Source organism: Sceloporus undulatus, chromosome 1 (genome assembly GCF_019175285.1).
Source record: "Sceloporus undulatus isolate JIND9_A2432 ecotype Alabama chromosome 1, SceUnd_v1.1, whole genome shotgun sequence".
NCBI lineage: Eukaryota > Metazoa > Chordata > Lepidosauria > Squamata > Phrynosomatidae > Sceloporus > Sceloporus undulatus.
The window spans coordinates 275,036,249-275,059,000 of NC_056522.1; the positions used below are offsets into that span (position 1 = coordinate 275,036,249).

The 22,752-nt window shown below is 43.3% G+C and overlaps 1 protein-coding gene across 1 annotated transcript in view; it reads right to left on the bottom strand.

Moving 5' to 3' along the window:
- Positions 1-22,752, bottom strand: part of INSC (INSC spindle orientation adaptor protein) — a 143,314-nt gene that overhangs the window by 14,344 nt on the left and 106,218 nt on the right. The window contains exon 8 of the mRNA XM_042438402.1: positions 14,933-15,111. Within this exon, the coding sequence (XP_042294336.1) occupies positions 14,933-15,111 (179 nt within the window). The remainder of the gene's footprint in view (positions 1-14,932; positions 15,112-22,752) is intronic.

Below are 22,752 nucleotides of genomic sequence, written 5' to 3' on the forward strand. Positions count from 1 at the left end.
AATACTGTATTTCAGGAGGTGGCACCAGTATGTAATTACCATTTTGAGTAGCAGTTCTCTACACTAAGGGTAGGCAAAATACAGTGCACAATGCTTATCATCACAATGGTGTCCAGTTTTTGATTCCCTGGTTATTTTAGGCATAAGACAACTTTCAGAACCAGAAGTGACTTCTGGTCACTTCCAGTGTGGAAAAAAAACGGTCGCCCGACTCGGCGGGCAGACCATTTTGCCGCTAGAAGCAGCTGGAACTACAAGCCCCAGTGTGCACTGGGGCTTGCTCCGGCTCCCTATTGGTGCGCGGAGCGGATGGGGCGGTCCCATCGCTCCACGGCGCTCTGGGAGCTGGGCTCATTGGTGCGGAGCTTCCGGTCCTCCAGGGCTGCCCATTGGTTGGGTGGCCTTGGAGGAGGGGCTCCGCACAGCATGCAATATGGGCAGGGCCTAGGCCTATTTTAGGCCACGTTGCCGGCCCCAGCCCTCAGTTGGCGCTTGGCTTCGAGCAGAGCGGAGCCAAGCTGAGGAAGGGAGAAAGACTTTGAGCTTCTCCCACCCACCCACTGCTGTTTTGTGGGTGTTTTTTCGTCACAACTTTGGCAGCAGCATAAGCCAGGATCTGCACGTTGTTGTACCAGGGCTATGGAGCTCTGGTTTGGGAGTCAATAGATACCCGGGAGGCGAATAGGGCAGGCGTTTGGCCATTGCGAGGGCCAGAACGCGGGAGCGCCTCCCGGTGACTAGGGGCTTAGTGAATTCGTGAACGCAAGACAATGTTTGCAGTCAAGTTGTGTTCCTTAGCCCCTAGGTCATCCCAAGCACCTGGTGGGTGCCAGGTTTGGATAATCAGACAACATCGGGTTGTTTGATTTCACAGATCCTGACCTTATGCTTTGTGCCAACCCTACCAATTGTTTGCAAATAAAGTTGTGGCCTTACTTCCAACCTGTTGTATAGTGGTTATTTGACAGCAACATCTGAGGCAAAAGATGTATCCTGAGTCTAAAAGAGCTCATAATCTGCCAAACCTGCTGATATTTCTTCTCACACTCACAAAAGTAGACAAGGGCTTTTTTCAGTTATAAAAATGGGAGAGCATGTATGGTGTCTGGCCCTTGGGACATTGCCTATCCCCTTTCTACAGACTGGTGTTTTTAGAAGCATTTAAGGAGAGCTCCTCAGGAGCAAAATAAAGGTATTTTCTGGCAAACCACCTGCAAATGGTCTGAAAGGGGAACATATTGGGAAGAGTGATGATCTTTCAGCACCACTTCTTTTTTCACAGTTCCATCAGCATTCTTGTCTCATTCCAAACAATGGGACACGATCCCTCCTCCCTTTCCCAGCAATATTTTGTGTACATTTTTGTTTCACATTTCACCTAAACTGTGTGTTTTCCCTAGTGTGCACATTTCACACATTGAATGAAATATCTTTACATGCCTTTTCCTACTGGAAATTGGAGCTGATGTTACTTTTCTGGCTGGTTAAAGATTAGACTTGTTCACTTGGTGCATTTTTATCCATGCACAATTTTCTAATGAATTTTGTGTGTATCTTTTCTTCTTCTTCCAAACGTCTTGCAAGCCTTGCAAATGTTTGCATTTTCTGGAGCAAAATACCCAATGTGCCATTGCCAGTCCCAGGGCAGTCCCAGGGGGCACAAACTGGATATTTTAATAGGGAAATGTGAGCCCAAAACACTTCTTCCATAGCTATATCCACATGTGTTTGGTTGAACTGATATGGACCTCTCCACGTGACTGCATATCCTTATTATACAAGGTAAAACTGCCTATATGGGGTGAAAGTAGTTTCTCCCTTTAAATCTTCCATTGAATACATGAAGATGCAGGTGGGATGGAACTAACCAGAACTTTAGGAGTGGCCATTACTTCCAGTCCCACCCACCTCCATCCCAAATGTTCTTGGAAAGCATGTAGAAAATCTCTAAAGAAGTCTCCTATTATTGACTGGATCCAGCTCTGATGTCCTGTGATACCTTTTATTCTGTAAACAAATCAGGCATATAAACAGCTCAGATGAACACTTTTAAAGATACAGAGAAGTTGTGCTTTCCTGTGCAAAACTAATTAGGAGAACAATATTATAACTACATTGCTAGAGTTCATAAAAGTGAGGCTACCCAGCTCTGCCCTCCTCTTATTTTTATCTCCAATACTAGCAATTGTGCTACTTTTTTTAATTTCCTAAGTATTCTGTGAAATATAATTATGTAATTTATCATCTTCAGTTTGGTTCACAGAAACAAAACTATTACCTCACACGCCCTTACTATGAAAGTGATACTTTTGAAGTCATTTCCTAAATATGAGCCCAGCTACTTTGTAAATGACTGTGTCACACATGCCAAGATATTCAAGAGAAACAAAGTAAACATTAGCCAACAGTCAAGCTGTGACATTTGCAGCAACAAAAGAAAAGTATTGTTTCTGAACACCCTTCAAGCTGCTGAAATATTGTTCCAGAAAGTCATTAATTGACTGAGCTTGTTCACACAAATGCAGACTTCCACAGAAATGTTATCTGTCTGTGCAATACTCTCCATATGGCCAGCTCTCACAGTCAGAAGATCTACAATGGGTGTAATCCAGCAGTGAAAGAATATATTCTTATTTGAGTTCAAGCAGTAAGTGTGAACTGGTCTGAAGTGACTGAATGTTGGAGATAAGGATTCATCTCTGTGACAAATATTAACTTGAATTTCCAAATCTGTATGTGACAACAGGTTACAAATCACCTTTTGCTGTATATTTCAGAAATAGAGTTGCCAACCTACCACTACTACTACTACTACTACTACTACTACTACTTATTATTATTATTATTATTATTATTATTTATTCTTTTCTCCAAAACATTTGACTCAAAATGGCTTACAACATAAGTTAAACTAAACAGCTGAAACAATATTTGATACAAAAGTTAAAACAGGATAAAACTAGAAAACTAGTGAAGAGGGGAGACCTGGGACTTCATAATGTGGAAAAGTCTAGCCTTGGCTCTTTACCAGATGCTTGGAGCCAAAGCAAGATCTCACAATCCCATTGATAGCTTGGAAATAACTTTTTTTGTGTATGCTCCAAACTGTCATTTCCACAAGTGCATACACACACATGCTCCAGAGAGGGAAGGGAAGCTGGGGAGGAAATTTTCTTTGCCCCAGAAACTGTTTCAAACTTCCTTTGCAAACTCCCATAAAACCACACACACACACTACGCACACACACACGAGAAAGAGGAGGTGGCTGGTCCATAAACCTGTCTGATTTCAGCAAGAGCTGAAACTCCCAGATGCCCTCCTTTTCCAGGACATATCCTTCATTTCCCCTCCGGTACAGGAGGAATTCCAAAACATCCTCTCTCTCTCTCTCTCTCTCTCTCTCTCTCTCTCCCATCTCCCACCAGCTGTTCCCTTAGAGGCTGCGGGAGGAGGAGGCCAGCCGTGTGAGGGAAAGTGTTATATTTGTATGTCCCTTTAACACTCACACTGGCTGCGCCCATCTCTGCCCCAACAAAAAAGGATTGACATTCCTTCCTTGCCAGGGTGAAGCTTCTCCCTTTACACCCGGTCACCTTGAGAGTAACAACTCAGCAACTGGCTGAGCAGTGGTTGAGAGACTTCTTGTCTGCACTGGCCTTTACTGTGGAGGTGGTATGGGTGAGAAGCTTCTCAGTTGCTGTTCAGCCAGCTGCTTGGTTTCTCTTCCCAGGTGACCAGATGCAAAGTGACCAAGATTGGTTATTTTGAATTTGCAGTAGAACAGCAGACCTATTATCAAGAAATATGCATGTGAGGGGAGGAAGGTACTAGGGTTGTTACCCAAGATGAAAAGGTGTAGTAGCCAGAAAAAAGTTTGGGAGCACTGTACTAGACCATTGGTGTGCAGACTTTGGCTTTTCAGATGTTCTTGGATTTCATCTCCGAGAAGGCCCAGCTTGGATGCCTATTGGTCAAGAATTTTGCAATTTGATGTCCAAAACATCTGCAAGCCCAAAGACTGAGAACCACTGTACTAAACCAGTGATTCCAAATGTTGGTCCTTCAGATGTTTTGTCTTCAACTCCCAGAAGCCCCAGCCAGTTTGACCAACAGTTGGGAATACTGGGAGATGAAATCCAAAACATCTGGAAAACCAAAATTTGTGTAGTTCTTAAACTACACAAATGCCAACAGGCATTCCCTGACTAAAATCTTGTGGGCCTCCCTCCTCTTTCGTGGCCAAGAGGTTGGGCTTATGGGGCATTTTAGTCTGTTTTGTTATTGTATTTAGTTGTTTAATCTGTATTGTATTTATTATGTTTTATCCATTTGCTGTAAGCCGCCCTGATCTTGGGAAGGAGCGGGGTACAAATAAAAACTTTATTATTTTATTATTATTTATTTGATTTTCTGAGAGACAATTGTTTTTAAAAAGCTAGCAATGATGCTACCAAAAAAAGAAGAAGCTCAAAACACAAATTGTGGTACATTTTCTATTAGGAAAATTGCTTTATTTAAATTTATCATCTTTGTAGAAGCCATCATTGCTGTGCTTGAGGAAATACTGGATAACATTTGATCTCAATTAAATTATCTTTCTTCCATTTTTGGCAAGATGACTCATTGGATAAAAACGTCATTTCTATTCACTTGCTCTTTTAATCATTTCTAACTTACAATATATTTGGAGCCTGGCATGTTTAATCCATCCATTTTACTGAATGGAACAATTTGGTCTATCAAGAAGAGAACACTTACCCATTTTAAAAATACTGGCAGCAGTAAATTAATTGTATTTGAGTCAAATATGGAGCAGTTCAGAAGATTACTGTATATCAAACAGCAACCTACCCAGCTAACATGTAACCACTTGATATATTTGTCACCAATTTTTTTAACCAGGAATCTTGAGGAAAACAAGATTTAATCAGGAATCTTGAGGAAATATGGAAGTGAAAGAGTTCTCTCCACCATAGTGGATAACCCTACAGAATGCACAAATATATGACCAACTTCCTTCAGGACAAGTGCATCCACCACAGACTAATTTGGTTGTCTCAAAATCAAGCAAAATTCCATTCATGCAATTAGCAGCTGAGTGGATTTTTAAAAAATGAATGACATAGAGCAACAAAGGAGTGCTAACTGAAGGGATGTCATATTGAGGAGGGAGCTAGCTTGTTTTCTGCTGCTCCAGAGACTAGGACCCAGAGCAATGGATGCAAGCTACAGGAAAAGAGATTCCACCCCAACATTAGAGGAGGAACTTCCTGACAGTAAGGGCTGTTCGACAGTGGAACACACTCCCTTGGAGAGTAGTGGAATATCCTTCTTTAGAGGTCTTTAAACAGAGGCTCGATGGCCATCTGTCAGAGATGCTTTGATTGAAAGTTCCTGCATGGTAGGGGCTTGGACTGGATGGCCCTTGTGGTCTCTTCCAACTCTACGATTCTATGATTTTATGATTCTATGAGATATTCCTGTACTATCTCTTTACTTATTCTGTGCTGAAATTCCCCTATTCTGTCTTCTGCTCCATTAGACTCAGGTTGAGCACCCTTTGCCTTTTCTGAGAACACTGAGGCAAAGAAGGTGCTGAGTAATTGATTGAGATTGATTTAATCTTCTTGCCCTTACTGAAACCTGGCTTCCGGCCCACGATACTGCTACCTCTGCTGCCCTTTCTTTTGGCGGTCTCTCTTTTACCCACACTGGCCGCCCTGAGGGTCGCGGAGGAGGGGTCGGCATCTTATTGTCAAAGTCCTGCCAGTTTCAGGTTCTCTCTCCTCCCCCCAGTTATTCCTTCTCCTCATTTGAATTACACTCCATTAGACTCTTTTTTCCTCTGCAACTTCGGGTTGCCATCATCTATCATCCTCCTGGTTCAGCGTCTCAGTTTTTCACAGATTTTGAATCTTGGTTGACATTTTTTCTTTCAGATACTGTCCCCTCCCTGATTTTAGGTGACTTTAACATCCACCTCGACGATCCCCAGAATTCCTCAACCTCTCGCTTTAGCTCTCTCTTAGCTTCCTTCGGTCTCCAACCCCATTCCAACTCTCCAACCCATTCCCTTGGTCACTGTCTCGACTTAGTTCTCCCCTCCAAGTTGTCGTGTCTGACTACTTGGCTTCTGATTTCCCACTATCTGACCATCACCTACTTTCCTTTACTCTTACCTACATTCCTCCTCCCTGTCATACCGTCCTCTGCCAGTTCCGTGATCTTCATTCTCTTAACCTTAACCATCTCACTCAATCCTTGGATTCATCCTTCACTTCTCTCAATCTTGGGGACTTTGCTGACTCAGCTATGTCTTTACTGAATTCTACTCTCTCCTCAACTCTTGACAGCTTTGCCCCAGTTTCTACGCGCGTGTCCTCCTCTTCCTCTACGACTTGGCCTCAGCCCTGGATCACTCCCATTGTTAGATTTCTCCGGTCCTGCTCCCGAGCAGCCGAGCGTCTCTGGAGAAAGTCCAGGGAGTGGGCCGGCTTTATCCATTTTAAGTTTGTTCTTTTATCCTTTTCACGCGCCCTGTCGATGGCCAAACAAGACTACTTTAAATTATTGATCTGCGCCAACAAGAGGCGCCCACAGTGCTTGTTCTCCTGTTTCAACACACTGTTAAAACCCTCTCCTCCCTCCGTCTCTCCATTATTTTCTCCCTCCGACTTCGCCAATTACTTCATTACAAAGATCACTACCATTCGCTCTGAGTTAACTCCTCATGATTTGGCTCCCACCATTAATCTCCTCACCCCTCCTACTAATAAACTCTCTGTGTTTCCTCCTGTCTCTTTGGAAGAACTCTCTTCGCTGCTGAACTCATCCAAACCTACCACCTGTTCTCTTGACCCACTTCCTTCTTGTCTTCTAATCTCTATAGCCCCCTCTTTGTTACCCTCCCTCCTCTATATCTTTAATCTCTCTCTCTCTTCGGGTTCCTTCCCCTCAGTCTTCAAACATGCCTTAGTTTCCCCTATCCTGAAAAAACCCTCTCTCGACCCCTCGGCTTAGCTATATAGTCCAATCTCTCTTCTTCTCTCTCCTTCTTCTTCTCTCAAGGTGTTGGAACGAGTCGCTATTCATGCTGTCTTGAGTTTCTTGAAACCAATCCATTCTGGATCCCTTCCAGTCTGGTTTTCGCCCACGGCACTCCACAGAGCGGCCCTTACTAAGATCTCAAATGATCTTTTGCGGGCCAAGGCGAATGGCCTTTATTCTATCCTTGTCCTACTCGATCTGTCTGCGGCCTTCGACACTGTGGACCACGTCTCCTAATAGATGTACTCTCTGACCTTGGTTTCTCGGGCCTTGTTCTCGATGGTTCACATCTTACTTGTCAGATAGACTTTTTCAGTGGTCTTGGGTGGTCAGACCTCATCTTCTGTCCCCTTATCGTTGGAGTTCCTCAGGCTCTGTTTTGGGTCCCCTTTTGTTCTCTTTATACACACTCTCCCTTGGCAACTATCAGTTCTTTTGGTTCTCCTACCATCTTTGACGCCAATGATACCCGCTGTACTTCCACCCCTAATCTTTCACCAGAGCTAGAGCAAAAGTGTCATCCTGTTAACAGCTGTCTCCCACTGGATGCACAATCGGCGTCTGAAGCTCATATGTCCAAGACTGAGCTCTTGTTTTCCCTCCTAAGCCCACCCTTCACTATTCCTTTTCTATTTCCATCAAAACATCTCGATCCAGCCGGTCCAGGAAGCCCACAGTCCGCGGTTTTCACTCTTGACTCCTCTTTGTCATTTATCCCACAGATCCAGACTACAAGCCAAGTCGTAGATTTTTTCTCTATAATATCGCCAAAAGCCGTCCATATCTCTCAGCTTCTACCGCAAAAACACTGGTCCATGCCCTAGTGGTCCACGATTAGACTACTGTAACCTCCTCCTGGCAGGCTTCTCTCTCTCACCTCCACCCATTTAGTTCTGTTCAGCATTCAGCTGCACGCATTATTTCACTCGCTCGCCGTTATGATCATGTCTCCCCTCTGTTGTCTTCCCTTCACTGGCTCCCTCTTCCTTTCCGCATCAGGTACAAACTTTTGCTACTCACCTTTAAAGCCCTGCATGGGCTGGCCCCTCTTTATTTAACTGATCTTCTCTCTCCCTACATCCCTACTCGCACTCTCCACTTTGGTAGCCAAAATCTCCTCTCTCAACCCAGGATCTTCTCTGCCCCGTCCCGGATCCGTCCCTTCTCTCTAGCTCCCCCTCATTCCTGGAACCTTCTTCCTCTGCATGCACGGCTCATCACTTCCCTAACCAGCTTTAAAGCTGAGCTGAAAACCATATTGTTTAGGGAAGAGTTCTCAGGGAATTTGTGATTGTTATCTGGCTGTCTGACAATATTTGATGTGATGTGATTTGTTTGATATTTGATGTTTTTAATCTGTTTTTTCCTTTCTATATGGTAATTTTATCTATTCCTCTTTTAATTGTTATTATCTTAGAATGTACGCCTTGGGCAGGCTTTTATTTACTCCTAATTTTACTGACTTTGTACAGCGCTGTGTATAATTACAGCGCTATAGAAATAAAGTTTAATAATAATAATAATAATAATAATGAGTAATTCTGCCTTTTATTTGTCTTCTGTTAGCATTTTGCCATCTTCTCCACGTAGTGGCCCTACCATTTCCTTCTTCTTCCTTTTGCTGTGTCGTCAAGATGGCAGCCCCTGTGTGGATAGGAGGCCGCCATTAGGCCACCGCCTGCACGTCCTAAGGTTCTGGAGTATGTGGATGCTACGCACTCCGGAACCCTAGTATCAGCAGCAGCATGGCATTTTTGGCCCATCTGTCTCAGGCCCAAGTCATAATTTATGATCTCCTAGGTCTAGGGGAAACGTAGGGACTGTAAACATGAAACAAGCATGGAGATACACAAGGACTGGGAAAATCTCCCAGTCCTCACATAGCATGCAGCAGTCACTGCCATCAGTGGAGGCCTGTTTCCCTGTCGATTGGGAAGCAGCTGGCTGATGGCATGAGAAGGAATTGTGACAGGGACCCTACTTTTGCCTTTTGCACCAGAGATTGCTCATGGCAGGGAGTGAAACCATAAGTCAGCAGTTTCCCAATCAGCAGAAGAACAGACCCCCATTGACTGCACTGGCTGCTGTCTGGTAATTAGGGATTAAAGGGAGTGGGATGGGAATCATTACAAAGCTATGTACCTTTGTTGTTTATACGTTCATAACTGCCCACGTGAATTCTAGCCAATACCTCATGCATTAAATGAATACATTTACTACAGTTGAGTGCATTTCAAGACTTTGGGCTGCTTGTGCAATAACTGTCTAATATTACTGTCCTCAAAATTCTTTCAGTATTACCTTCCCAGTCTGGTACACTGCAGACAGTCAAACATTAACACAGGCCATCCTCAATGAACTCACTGTTGAAGGAAGAACTTGCTTATAGCTGAAAGAGGAGACATAGCTCCATTGCCTCTTTTGAAGGGATGAGCCCAAGGCATTTTGCTGACCAAAGTGACAGACAAAATGGTACCCTCTTCCATTCCAGGTACAAAAGCTTTGTTGCTTGTGGCAGCTGGATCTTACTTCAACACTAGCTATAGAAACACTGTCACCACAACACCAGAAGGAGGAGGGTACCTTAATAGGGCAGCACAGATGCCTGGCACATAGAGTCCTGCCCTCCATCATCTTGTATTTGTCACATCTGCCAAGTGTTGGGACTAGCCCTGATGCTTACTACTGGTTCCTCTCAAATGATATTTTAATCATCATTGAAGCATCCTGCTTCTCTCTCATTGTCAAAGCATTCACAGAGCAGCCATTTTTTAAATAATAGGAATTTCCGTTATTCAAGAAATGGCTGCTCCACAAACGCTTTGACAACAGGAGATGATGCCTCAATGACGATTAAGAAGTACGACTGGGTATCCCACCTTCATGCTTCAGGAATGCTCCTGGAACCTTTTGATGGCATGTTAGCAACAGCAAGTTGCTCCATGTGAAAAAGTCCTATGAAAAGAGCCTGCTCAATTTCCATATAAATACCTTGGAATTTCCACACTTAAAACTGCTTATGTGGGGTATCAATGTTAACCTGCCTTGTCTGGTTTAACCACTATCATGAGCTGTGAGCTCTGGTGACCAGAAGTTGATGAAGGAGACCCCAGAACCCAGAATTAGCTGGAAAATGACAAGGACCCTCAATATCTCAATCTAAGAGAGGGGGTGGGAAGCCATGCCTATTTCAGTGGTTTTTTAAGGTAGTTGCAAAACAGCATATGATGAACTGCATATCCTTACAAAGGCCCTCTCCAGATGGGCCCTTTGCGGTGCATCCACGGCATGCTAGGGTTGCCTCGGGGTGGCACGTGCACACGCCCCACAACCCTAACACGTCATGCACACCACCGTTATGCAGCACCTTACACACAGCACAGGTAACCATTACGTCGCAGCGGCACAGCTTCCATACGGAGCTGTGCAGCTGCGACGTATAGGCGCCATCTTTGATGCTTTGTGGTGCAGCAAAAAGGAGCCGCTTTTTTGAGTTCCTTTTCTGCTGCACACCTGTGCCACGCAATTTGTATGCTGCAGCACAGCTGTGCAGCAGAGAGAGGCACCAAGGAGGTTCCTCTTCTGGGCGGTCTGTACCTCACCATAGTATCTCTAGGCACTATTTCTGGAGTGTGATTTTCCCTGGAGTGTGATATTACTGGAGCGTGATTTTCCCACAGCTTTATGGTGCTTTATAGAAATTACCCCACTGTAGACTTACTGCTCAAAATATGGAAGCATACACACAGAGAAAGAGAAGAAAGAGAGAGAAAGAGAGAGAGAGAGACCTTTTTCAACCATAATGATGTATTAAGATTTTTTCATTTCATTTGCAGTGTTTCATTTTCAAAAATGCAGAGGACTATAAGGAAGTGCATAAATTAAGTATTAGTTGCTTGATGGTTGCCAGCAGAGATTGTAAACTGCTGGCATCTTGAACCAGAGCCCATTGACGTCAATGGTAGGTCATTCATTGCGCTTCACTGAGGTTTTGAATCAGGTTTTGTTGAAACTAGTGGAGCTTTCTTGGAACTCATATTTTAACTTCACTGCAAGCCCCAATCTATATATCCCAGCACAGACAGGCAGACGTCACCAGAACAATCTATACTGAAATATACATAAAACTGTTAGTGTAACACCCTGTAAAGAATGTTAAACAATTTAGAAATAAAGAAGAAAATCTTGTTGGAAGCTTTAAGAAGAGAAAAAATAGGATCATATTTGTGAAAGATGTTAGATGAAATATACAACCGAGAAACGTTGGCCCAGTACAGACCGCCCCTTTGGGGCTGATTGCATCCACCCCTTTTCACTCTGGGTTGGGAGCAGGGCAGCCTCACCGGCAGCCCTGTGGCCCCAATCCGGAGTTTTTCTGGACCACAGAGAAGCAACACCCTGGGAGCCAGAGCCATGCGGAAAAGGGACCACTCAGGCCCTTTCTCCCCGGCGTCGTTCCTGCAGCCATTTGGTGACTGCAGAAACGAGGCGCATGCCCAGAAAGAGCTCCATTTCAGAGCTCCTTCTTGTGTTGTAGCCAGGCTGCTGTAAGCAGCCTGGGGCGACGCGAAGACATCCCACACGCGCTGTGCCATTTGGATGCGGCGTGTGATGTCATCATGGCGGCCCCCCTGTGCACAGGAGGCCACCATGATTATGCCGCCGCCACATAGTAGGGTTGTGGGGCAAGTGGATTTTCTGCCCCCCCAGCAAGCCTACAACATGTCCAGGCCAGTGCAAAGTGCCAGTCTGGATCAGGCCTTAGAGAACTATTTGCACTAGGATCCTTCAGACATGTAGTGTCTTTCTCCTTGGCTGGATTTGTTCCTCAAGGTGAACTATGGAATTCCCCATGGTGAGACCAGCCCAATGAATTCCACATTCGCACTGTCCACAAAAAGTAACTTCACAAGCTCCAATGTTCACCAGCACAGTGACTCCACAGTGACTAAGGGCTACATTGCTCCTGGCTCTGCCTATCTTTGTGCATCTCTTGAAATGCTTACCCAGGTCTCTGAAAGTACAACCATGCCTGCTGATGAAGGACTATCCAGTTCGTTAATAGGACAATGGTGCGTTTCTCTTTCTACCTTCCATTTATGCCAGGACTCTAATATTACTAAACTCATCTGGAATGCTGCAAGTGAAAGTCCTGCTTTTGTCTACTAATGACTTCTCCTCCCATCTGTATTTGCTCTATACTGTCTCTGATAGTGATGAACATTCAGCAGAAAACCAAGTAATACTTTATTTTAAAAGAAATTTGTCTTTGTTATCCCTGTATCTATTTCTTGCAGACCACACCTTTACATCAGCCAAGGACAAAATTTGCTTTTAGAATTCTTCCTTTAAATCTATCCACCCAAAATCATGCAAGAAATTCTATGGCTAACTTTTAGAAAATACTAAAGAAACTATTTCCAACGTACAGTACATACAAGCATACATATATAAGATGCAAGGATGAGGTAGTCTGCAAAGTTTTGCCACAAAATTCATTTTCCTCAGTTCACTTCACAGCCTGTGTTCTCTAAATAAATGACAGATACCAACTTGGTGGTGAGCAAACAGTAAAGATCAGTGCTTCTCAACCTTTAATCTTCCAGATGATTTTGACGTCCTCTCTCATAACATGCAAAAATACCCCAATCCCACCACAGAACTCCCTACTATCCCCCAATACCTCCACTGAGTATTTTGAAAGGCACTTGAAATAGACACAAGAGAAAAATTGAGTTATTTGGGCTTTCTCTGGAGGTATATGGACTGTGAAATTTGCTGATTCCATGCACAGTTGCCAACTCTTGCTCTAGATCGTTGTATTGTTCCACTGCAAAATAGATACAGCAAATATAATAACATGTTTTGCTTAGTTACCGTGATCCAGCAGGATAAATGGCTGGTTTGTTCCTTATGTCTTTGAACTCATATCTTTTGTTCTACACTCATTTATCAGCCTCCCACAGCTATTCCTGCAAGTTCAAACCACCTATCCATGCTTACAAATGGTAGAGAATTATTTACAGCCATTCAAATGTGTGTTATTCCCACAGAGCAACAGCCAATCAACCTAAAATACTTTGCTTGTATCTCCATAGTTATGAAATCCATTGTGTTAAGGGGAAACTAGAAATAATGGCCATTTCTCTCAGACTACTCTTAAGAGTTTATCACATTGGCTGTGCTCCTGCAATGGACGTGGGATGTAACTTTAAGAAAGCAGATCTTATAGCATTTCCCCATTGCTGGAGAATATGCAGCTCATTTACAACCCAGATTTCTCTAAGCTCCTCCAGCATCTTTTCAAGAATAGGATTTTCCCGTTCTTGAAAAGATGCGGCAGAAACCCGGATTGCAAATTGCGTACTTCCCAGTGATGGGGAAATTTGATAAGACCCACCTTCTTAAAGTTACATCCCACGTTCATTGTGAGTTCAATCCCAGGCAGGGTTCCAGGGTCCATTCAGCCTTCCATCCCTCTGTAAATTGGTAAAATGAGTACCCAGCTTGTAAGGGGCAATTGGCTTACACATTATAACTGCTTAGGGAGTGCTAGTTCACTGATAAGCAGTGTAGAAATGGGCTTGCTTTTGGTATTGCTATAAAAATGCCATGCCACACAAAGTTCTTTCAAAAATTTGATATTCTTATCAATTCAGTTGTTACCCAGTGTTGATTAAGTGCATACAACATGTGCAGAACAGTGCAGACTAGCACAGACATATTCCATTACAATTTCTTTTACTGCTTTTGATCAGATTTTGTGTTTTATATCAGCGAATTGTGCTCTGAAAATATTAAAAGATTTTAACCCTTTTCTTACTCTTTGCAGGATAATTCTTTGCAGGATCATTTCATTCAGTCACATATTAAAACACAGAAATGTCAAAGCAAGTTGTGGAAAAAAACTGTATTTGATGGAGAAAATCTGAGGTCATTTTTTGGATTTAGAATGCCAAATTCCTATAAAACCAACACACACACACACATATATTAAAAAAAGGTTTTATGCCCCTTAATTTTACAGGCCTGTGTTTATTAATCTCTGAAAAACAAAGTGGACCTGAGATATGGATTTTCCATCATTTAGGTACAAATCTGCTATTGTTCATCCACCAGAACAAGTCAACAGTTGATGACATTATCATCATCATAATCATCATCATCATCCCATGCTTTTTCCAAAACTAGGACTCAGGATGGCTCACAACATTAACAAAAACAGTACAGTTAAAAGCATACCCAATTATACATTAGAATAGAATTAAATTATTATTATTATTATTATTATTATTATTATTACAATATTAAATCAAATTATTACCATATTAAAACAAATTACATGCTAAACGAATAAAATACAGTTAAAAAGATAAAAATGCCCTTGCTTTAAAAACTTTCTGTTTTAAAAGCCTGTTCTGAACAGGTAGGTCATAGCCTGCCGGCAGAAGGCCAACAAGAAGCAGGCCATTCTGGTCTCCCTGGGAAGGGAGTTCCACACTCTACGAGCAGCCATGGAAAAGGCCCTCTCCTGTGTCCCCACTATTCATGCTTGTAAAGGTGGTGGGACTGAGGGAAGGGCCTGTCCTGAGGATCGCAGAGCCTGGGGTAGCTCATATAGGCATATACAGACTGCCAAATAGCCTGGACCTGAGCCATATAGGGTTTTATATGTCATAACCGGCACTTTGACTTGGGCCCATTTCTATATTTGATAATGAAATGGGGTGTTACTGGTGAAAGTTTGTGCAACAATGTTCCAGATCAGATATTACATGTTTAAACATGCCTTAAGCATGTTATAGGTGTGTAGGAGCATGCCTCAAGACCATGAACTATCACATCAGTTTCTATAGAACAGGATATAAATGTGTGTTCATTTACCTGGTCCCGGGAATAGGGGCTATCTACTTTCTGTTTGTCACAGCAAGCTGCTATTAGAATTTTCACTGCATCCAGCTGAAGCAACATCTCACAGGCCATCGCATCAAAAAATGTAATATTGGCAAGTGCAGCTGAAGCCAGCAGGAAAACCTCTCCAGATGTGGCCTCTTGGCACAGTTCTAAATAGGCAGAAAATAAATTCATTACAATCTTAAAGCTACTAAATTATCAAAACACAAGATGGAGTTATTTATTTTATTTATTTAAAGTATTTTAATGCAAGTGCTTCCAGAGCAAATGAGGGGCTGTACACACAACCCTGAAGGGGCAGCATGGAGCAACCCCTGTTACAGCCAGATCAGGGCTGTGGCAAATGCACACCGCAGCCCCAATCTGGCCTTTGCAGGGCACAAAAAGGTGCTGCAAAAAGCGGCTCCTTTTTGCATTCTGCAAAGGGCTCAATTGCTGCATTGCCGAGGCTTGGTGGTACTCCTTCGACACTGCGTCATATGTATGCAACACTGGAGACGTTCTGTGACACCACATGCCATGTCATGCCACCCTGGGGGCAGAGCCGGGGTGTGCATCGTATAGATGCTATACCCCAACTCCTCCCCCCCCCCCAAGCCGACCCAAACAGCCAGGCTGCACAGCCCCCAAGAGATCATTTCTTTAAAATAATAGCTCATGCCCATAGGTTTACAGTCTAATAAAACGTGGCACAAAAAGGAAAAAGGGATGAGGAGGAAGGAGGGGAAAGGTGAAAGGAGGCACCAGTTCTTATATACAAAAAAGTTACTCCATAAATGTTTCAGATTGTTAACTTAATCATATATAAATGTATAGGCTTTCCCTCCTCAATTTGTTTCTGTATTTGATAATGAAATGGGGTGTTACTGGTGAATGTTTGTGCAACAATGTTCCAGACCAAAGATTAGTTGCTTAAATATGCATTAAGGCATGGATTTCCATTGGATTTTCCTATACAGCAGAATACAGTCCTCAACACCAATCCAATCATTGCTTTTAATGGCAGACCCAGAATTAATATATACAAGAACTTAGCTCCATTCTCATAAAATATGGAATCTGATGGAGTCTTCCAGTTAAAACAAATAGGTACCCAGAGTATACAAGAAGTCTAGGCTTGCTATTGTAAATAGAAGTCCCAATCAAGTTATATTCCATCTCTTAGGTGCCACAGTATATCTTCCTTTAACCCCCTCTTAAAATCAACATGGCTGCTTATCTTGATTTTGCTTAAAATTGAGCCTATGCATGGGTCCTCCAGTTCAGATCAGAAGCCAATTGTATTCAGTTTGATTCATACCACATCAGAAGGAGAGCAACCCACTGTGTACCCTGACTATGAATTGAGATTCAGATGTCCAAATCATTTGGCCTCTCATTGTCTTCCAAAAACAAAACAGCTATACTTTTGCAGGTTTGGACACAAATGCACTAAACAGGAGGCACGGTAGCACCTTCATTAAAAATAATCTGGGCAATGGAGGCTAGCTATCTTTAAATTTCCTTTTTTTCCAAAAACTGAAATATGTTTTAAACATATGTAGTCGGTTCATTGCACAGTTCTGCCTAGTTATGCTGCTATTGGCACATTACGAGCATCTAAGATGCATGTCTACTGCTTCCACAGTAAGAAATTGTTTGTTTCTGTGTACTTTCAAACAAAGTACAACAAATGCAAGAGAAAGGGTACAGGGGGAAAGGAAAGTGTCCTTACAAAGTGGGCACATCCCCCCTGAATACTGGAAGCACTGTGCTAGAGCCTCTAAGTTCAGAGTTCAAGTACAATTACTCTGAATTATACAGATAAAAAGAAGTATTGGTCAAAAGTAAAATGCTGCACTGAGAGGCACTGTAGTGAAAGTGAACAGGGTTGGTGAAATTCTTGCTCTAGACCAGAATCTAATAATCGTCACTGTGCAGAATCCACCTTCCCTCCTGCACCTATTGATTTCTCCACCATGTCTTTTTTTTTTTTTTCTTTTATGACCTGGTTGGAGACACAGTATACCTCCCACCCACCCACCCATTTCAAATTGGTCTGCATCACCTTAGACTAGTCTAATTTAATTCCAGTGCAAATTGGACTGATCTAAGCCTGATTTGAATAAGTCCAAATTGATTCACTTCAGAATCTGCAATTTGTTCCAAGCATTTTCACAGCCCTGGTGAAAAGAAATCACTCAGTCATTGAGCATTTAATGTCCCCAGCAGATTTCCTTTTGTTAATATTCACTCACATGTGCAGCATCAACCCAGAAAGTTTACTTCACACAGACTGTATTATAGTTTCACTTTCCAAATTTCTTATTAATGTTTATTGCAGAATTGTCACCGACTGTACCAAGAAAAATCAAGAACAAAATTCTCTGTGATTACTGGCTTCATTAGTGTTGAAGTACACTTACCAGTGCAAAACACTGGATATTGTTCACAGTGTTGCTGTATTACTAATAAAATAAGATAGCATGGACACTTGGGTAGAAGTAAGCAGTATCTGAGAGTATAATTCCTCAGTTTATCGTGCTTCTATTATGTACGTGGAATCTAAGAATATCACACACACACTATTGAACCCCTCTTAAAAATGCTGCAGATGCAGCTATTATTACTTCTAAGTGCCTTTTGAATCCTGTACACATTTATTTTAACTAAGCTCTGACTCACTCAGCAATTGATTCAACTGTGGTTTAAAGATTATACATATATGAAAAAAGTAATTCAATTATTCATATATAAATATTATAAGGAAACTGATGACTGAGAAGTGTCATTAGTGTGCTCAAAGATGCAATCTTCTCTTCAAAATATGCTTAGGCACAGCTAGGTCTTTGTGAGCTAGTCGGAGGGGGGGATTGGTTGTAACAGTACGGAAATTTTAAAATCAGCATGGCCATAACTGATGTGTTTTAACCATGACTGATTGCTAACCAGCTGCATTTGTTTTGAAATACAAAGGCAAATGGAAACAGGGGGTAGGGTCCAATGGCATAGAGCAGCTTTTGATCCAACAAACACATCTACTAATACAAGAGATAGGGATTTTTGCCAGTTTCCCCACCTTTGACAGCTTTCTAGATTACCTCTCATGCTGTTCTGGAGGGTCCTCCACAGCCCTGGAATATATTTGGGGGTGGGGTGCAACTGGAAGGAGGAGTAAGTGAAAACTGTCTTCTTCCTTTTCCATTCAGAGAAGCATTCAATGGATCAAAAGCTGTTCCACAAGCAGACAGTATTCCCATTACACCATCTGAATACATGCTGAAAAATCCTTGGACACACACTAAATGATTTCAAGGATGTTTAAGATTTTATCTTTTGTATTTTTTTTCCTAGACAGTCCAGTTCAGTGTTACAGTGGCAGTATGAGGAATACATAAAGCCCTAGAATTTTTTTTGTTTTAACTTATGTCACAATAAACCAGTTCATATCATCCAGAAAAAACTAAATTAAGTAATTTAGACTGCAAACAGAATAGAAACCAAATTTCATTGAGATTTGTTTTTGAACAAACACATATTAGCGTGTACTTTCAGGCTGCAGTTTTGCATATGCAAATCCCATCAATGTTAGTGAAAGATCCTTCTCAGTAGGCAGGAAGAAGACTGCATGGTTAAGAGTGTAAACTATGTGTATACATTGAACAGGTATCAACGATTTACACTGATTTTCATTTTTTTTCAAGATTCACCATGACCAGAATACAGTTTTTAATACTTTCAAATGCCATTGAGATCAGTGAGAGTGGAATCCTATCCTTCTTCACTTCCAGGTAAGTACTACTGAGTTCAGTGGCGCTTACTCCCAGATATGGTGATGTAAGACTGCAGCCTAAGTTCAATTAACTGTATTAGATTACTGTGCATATCTCCAAGAAAGTAGAAGCAGACACAAATAGCAGCACATAATAATAATAATAATAATAATAATAATAATAATAGTTTTATTTTTATACCACCCTTCTATGAACCAGGGCGGTGTACAACATTATACAAACATAATACATATAATAAAAAACATTTACAATTAAAATCACATTAAAACCAATTCTGACCAGCTTGCCACTGCTGTCAGAGGGGGGGGGGGGAGACTAGCTGGAGCCTGTGTCCGGGAATGCTAATTTGAACAAGAAGGTCTTTAATCCCTTCTTGAACTGGGCCAGGGAGGTGGCCGAGTGGAGCTCTCCGGGCAGCGAGTTCCAGAGGGTCGGGGCCGAGATGGTGAAGGTCCTCCTGGATGTGGAGGCCAATCTAGCCCCTGGGACCCTAAATAGCTGCTGCCCAGATGTTCTGAGTGTGCGGGGCGGATTATATGGGGAGAGGCGGTCCTCTAGGTATCCTGGGCCCAAGCCATTTAGGGCTTTATAGGTTATAACCAACACCTTGTATTGTGCCCGGAAACAAATAGACAGCCCCCGCTTTAATGCCCTCCCTTCAGCGGTTCTAGAAGGAAGATACAAGAAAACTCCTTTCAAAGCACGGCTTTGCCCTTGCAATAACTGTGATATTGAAACCCTTGAACATGCTTTCCTGTATTGTCTATTCTTTAAAGATATCCGGTCTCAACTGATCATCCCACTTTTAGAAAAATTCCCAGGAAGCTCAGACACTGTACTTGTTTGTAATCTCTTGAATAGTCAGTCGCCTAGTGTTGTATATACAGTGGCTAAATTTTGCCACATCGTATATAAAATACGCCCCCACATGACGAGATAAAACCTCGAAGGCTAATAGAAAGTGTTACTCACACAGGCCAAAATCTGGAAATTATCAGAGCTAGAAACATACTGTGCTACTCAACCCTCGCTGCTATAGCTGCATGTATACTCACTCATTTTTTTACCTTTTATTCTTAATTCTGTTTTTAATGTTTTATTATATAAGTAGCAATGTACAAATAATACAATTACATTCTGTTTTTGTATTGCTGCAATTGCACTCTGTACTGTATCGCTGGTCAATGACTGAATAAAATTTTAAGTAAGTAAGTAATAGACAGCCAGTGCAGATCTTTAAGCACTGGTGTTATATGACTGGCCCTGGATATGCCAGTGACCAGTCTGGCTGCCATATTCTGTACCAGTTGTAGCTTCCGGGTTTGGTACAAGGGTTGCCCCATGTAGAGCACGTTGCAGAAGTCCAGTCGAGAGGTTACCAGAGCATGTACTACCATTTCAAGGTCCCTCTGGCCCAGGTAGGGATGCAGCTGGCGAATCAGCCGAAGCTGATAACAGGTGCTCCTGACCGTCGCGTCCACCTGAGATGTAAGGTGGAGCGACGAGTCAAGGAGCACCCCCAGACTGTGTACCGAGTCCTTCACGGGAAGCGTGATCCCGTTCAGGACAGGTGGAACCACCGCCATCCCCGGGCCAGGAGAACCTATCACGAGTACCTCTGTTTTCTCTGGATTCAGACTGAGTCGGTTTTCCCTCATCCAGCCCATTACCGACTCCAGACAGGCCACGAGAGGAGAGACGCCATCCTCAGTCACTGCATCAGTCGGAGACATAGAGAAGACTATTTGGGTGTCATCAGCGTACTGATAACCCCGCGCCCCATGTCTCCGGATGATCTCTCCCAGCGGTTTCATGTAAATGTTGAAAAGCATGGGAGACAGAATGGCTCCTTGAGGGACCCCAGATATGAGGGCCCTCTTATCGGAGCACACGTCTCCCAGCTGCACCATCTGGAACCTCCCAGAGAGGTAGGATTGGAACCACTGGAGCACAGTGCCCCCGATTCCCACCTCTGCCAGGCACTCCAGAAGGATACCATGGTCTATGGTATCGAAAGCCGCTGAGATGTCCAAGAGCACCAACAGGGACACGCTTCCCCTGTCGATGCCCAGACGGAGATCATCAACCAAGGCGACCATGGCCGTCTGAACCCCGTAACCCACCCGAAAGCCGGTTTGAAATGGGTCCAGATAATCCGTTTCATCCAAGATCGATTTAAGCTGGATTGCAACCGCCCTCTCAATCACCTTCCCCAAAAATGGCAGTAGCGAAACTGGCCGATAATTATTATGCATCAGGGGGTCGAGGGAGGGCTTTTTTAACAGAGGTTTTACAATGGCCAATTTTAAGCTGGATGGAAATTGCCCGTCCCTCAAAGATGTATTTATAATCCGGTGTAACAACGAGGTTACAGCCGGTCCCCCCTGAGCCGCTAGCCATGAGGGACAGGGATCGAGAGAGCAGGTTGTCTTCCGAACACTTCTAAGGATCTTGTCCACATCATCGGTACTAACCAACTCAAACTGATCCAGTTTAATGGAGTCCACTGAGGCTCTGGATACCTCTACCCTAGGTTCTGCTCTAATGCCGGCGTTAAGACCTTCGCTTATCCAAGAGGTTTTATCCATGAAGAAGTTGTTAAATTGGTCACAGCAGGCCTTAGAAGGTTCAAGGATCTGGTTCGGGGCAGGAGGGAGCTGAGTTAGCTCTCTGACTACCCTGAACAACTCTGCTGGACGCGACTCCGCGGACGCGACACGAGCACCATAGAACGAATTCTTAGCTGCTCGTATCGCCTCTCCGTAGTCCTCCAAAAGGCGGTCTAGGAGAGCCTTGTCGGCTAAGCGTAGGTGTTTCCAACAGCGATGCTCTAGCCGTCACAGAACCCGCTTCCTCGCCCGGAGGTCTTCCGTATACCAGGGCTTACGTTTGGAAGCAGGCCTGAGAGGGCGCTTGGGAGCGATCCTGTGTATAGCCCTAGAGAGACCGGTATCCCAGATACCAGTCAGGGCATCAACAGAGTTGCCGTCATCTCCAACCATGTACCCCTCTAAGGCTTCTTGGAACCTTCTGGGTTCCATCAGCCTTTGAGGGTGGACCATCCTAATAGGTCCACCACCCCCGGGGGGGGAGCTGGGTAGGAGCCTTGATTTTTGCCTCCACAAGGAAATGATCTGTCCATGACGGGGGGAAATATTGGTTATTTCCGCCCACGGGATTTTCCGCATCCATACAAAAGACCAAATCCAGTGTATTACCCGCAAAATGCGTTGGACCCGAGATCAGCTGGGACAGGCCCATGGCCGCCATGGTATCCATGAATTCCCGAGCCGCACCGGATGGAACATAGTTGGCCGCGAAGGGGATGTTGAAATCACCCAGGACAAGTAGCCTGGGTGTTTCCAGCATCAGCTCCGAGACCAACTGTGTCAGCTCGTTAAGGGAGTCAGTTAGCGCACGGGGTGGCCGATACATCAACAAAATCCCTAGACTGTCTCTAGCCTTCAGGGTCAAGTAAATACACTCGATAAAGGAAGTTTGACGGATGTGGTTCCCGGTGAGAGACAAGGTGTTCTTATGTACCAAGGCAACACCCCCCCCCCCCCCCCCGCCCACCTAACCTGGACTGGTCCTTCACCGAAAACCCGGTGTATAGTAAATACATAATAGAACCAAAGCTTGGGTAGACCTCTCAGAATTCTCCTGATTCCCCCTGAGTTTTTTCACTCTGAATTGAGGACACTCAAATAAAAGAATACATGGATACATTTCGAGCAATGAGTATGGCACTTTACAAAGGAATCTAACAATACAAAAGAAAATGAGCCCCATTAACCTGTGTTACTTGACTTAAGATTTACTGCAGTAGAGGTTTAAATGGATAGAAAGGGAAGTTAAAATTATAGGTAGAGGTCAAAAATGAATTGAGATAAATGAAAGCCACAAAGAATTATGAAGAACCAATTCCTTGAAGGTGGGAAGTATTTATGTAAACTCACTATTCATTTACTGAATTTGCAACTTGCATGTTACTTTTAATTTTGAAATTAATAAAAA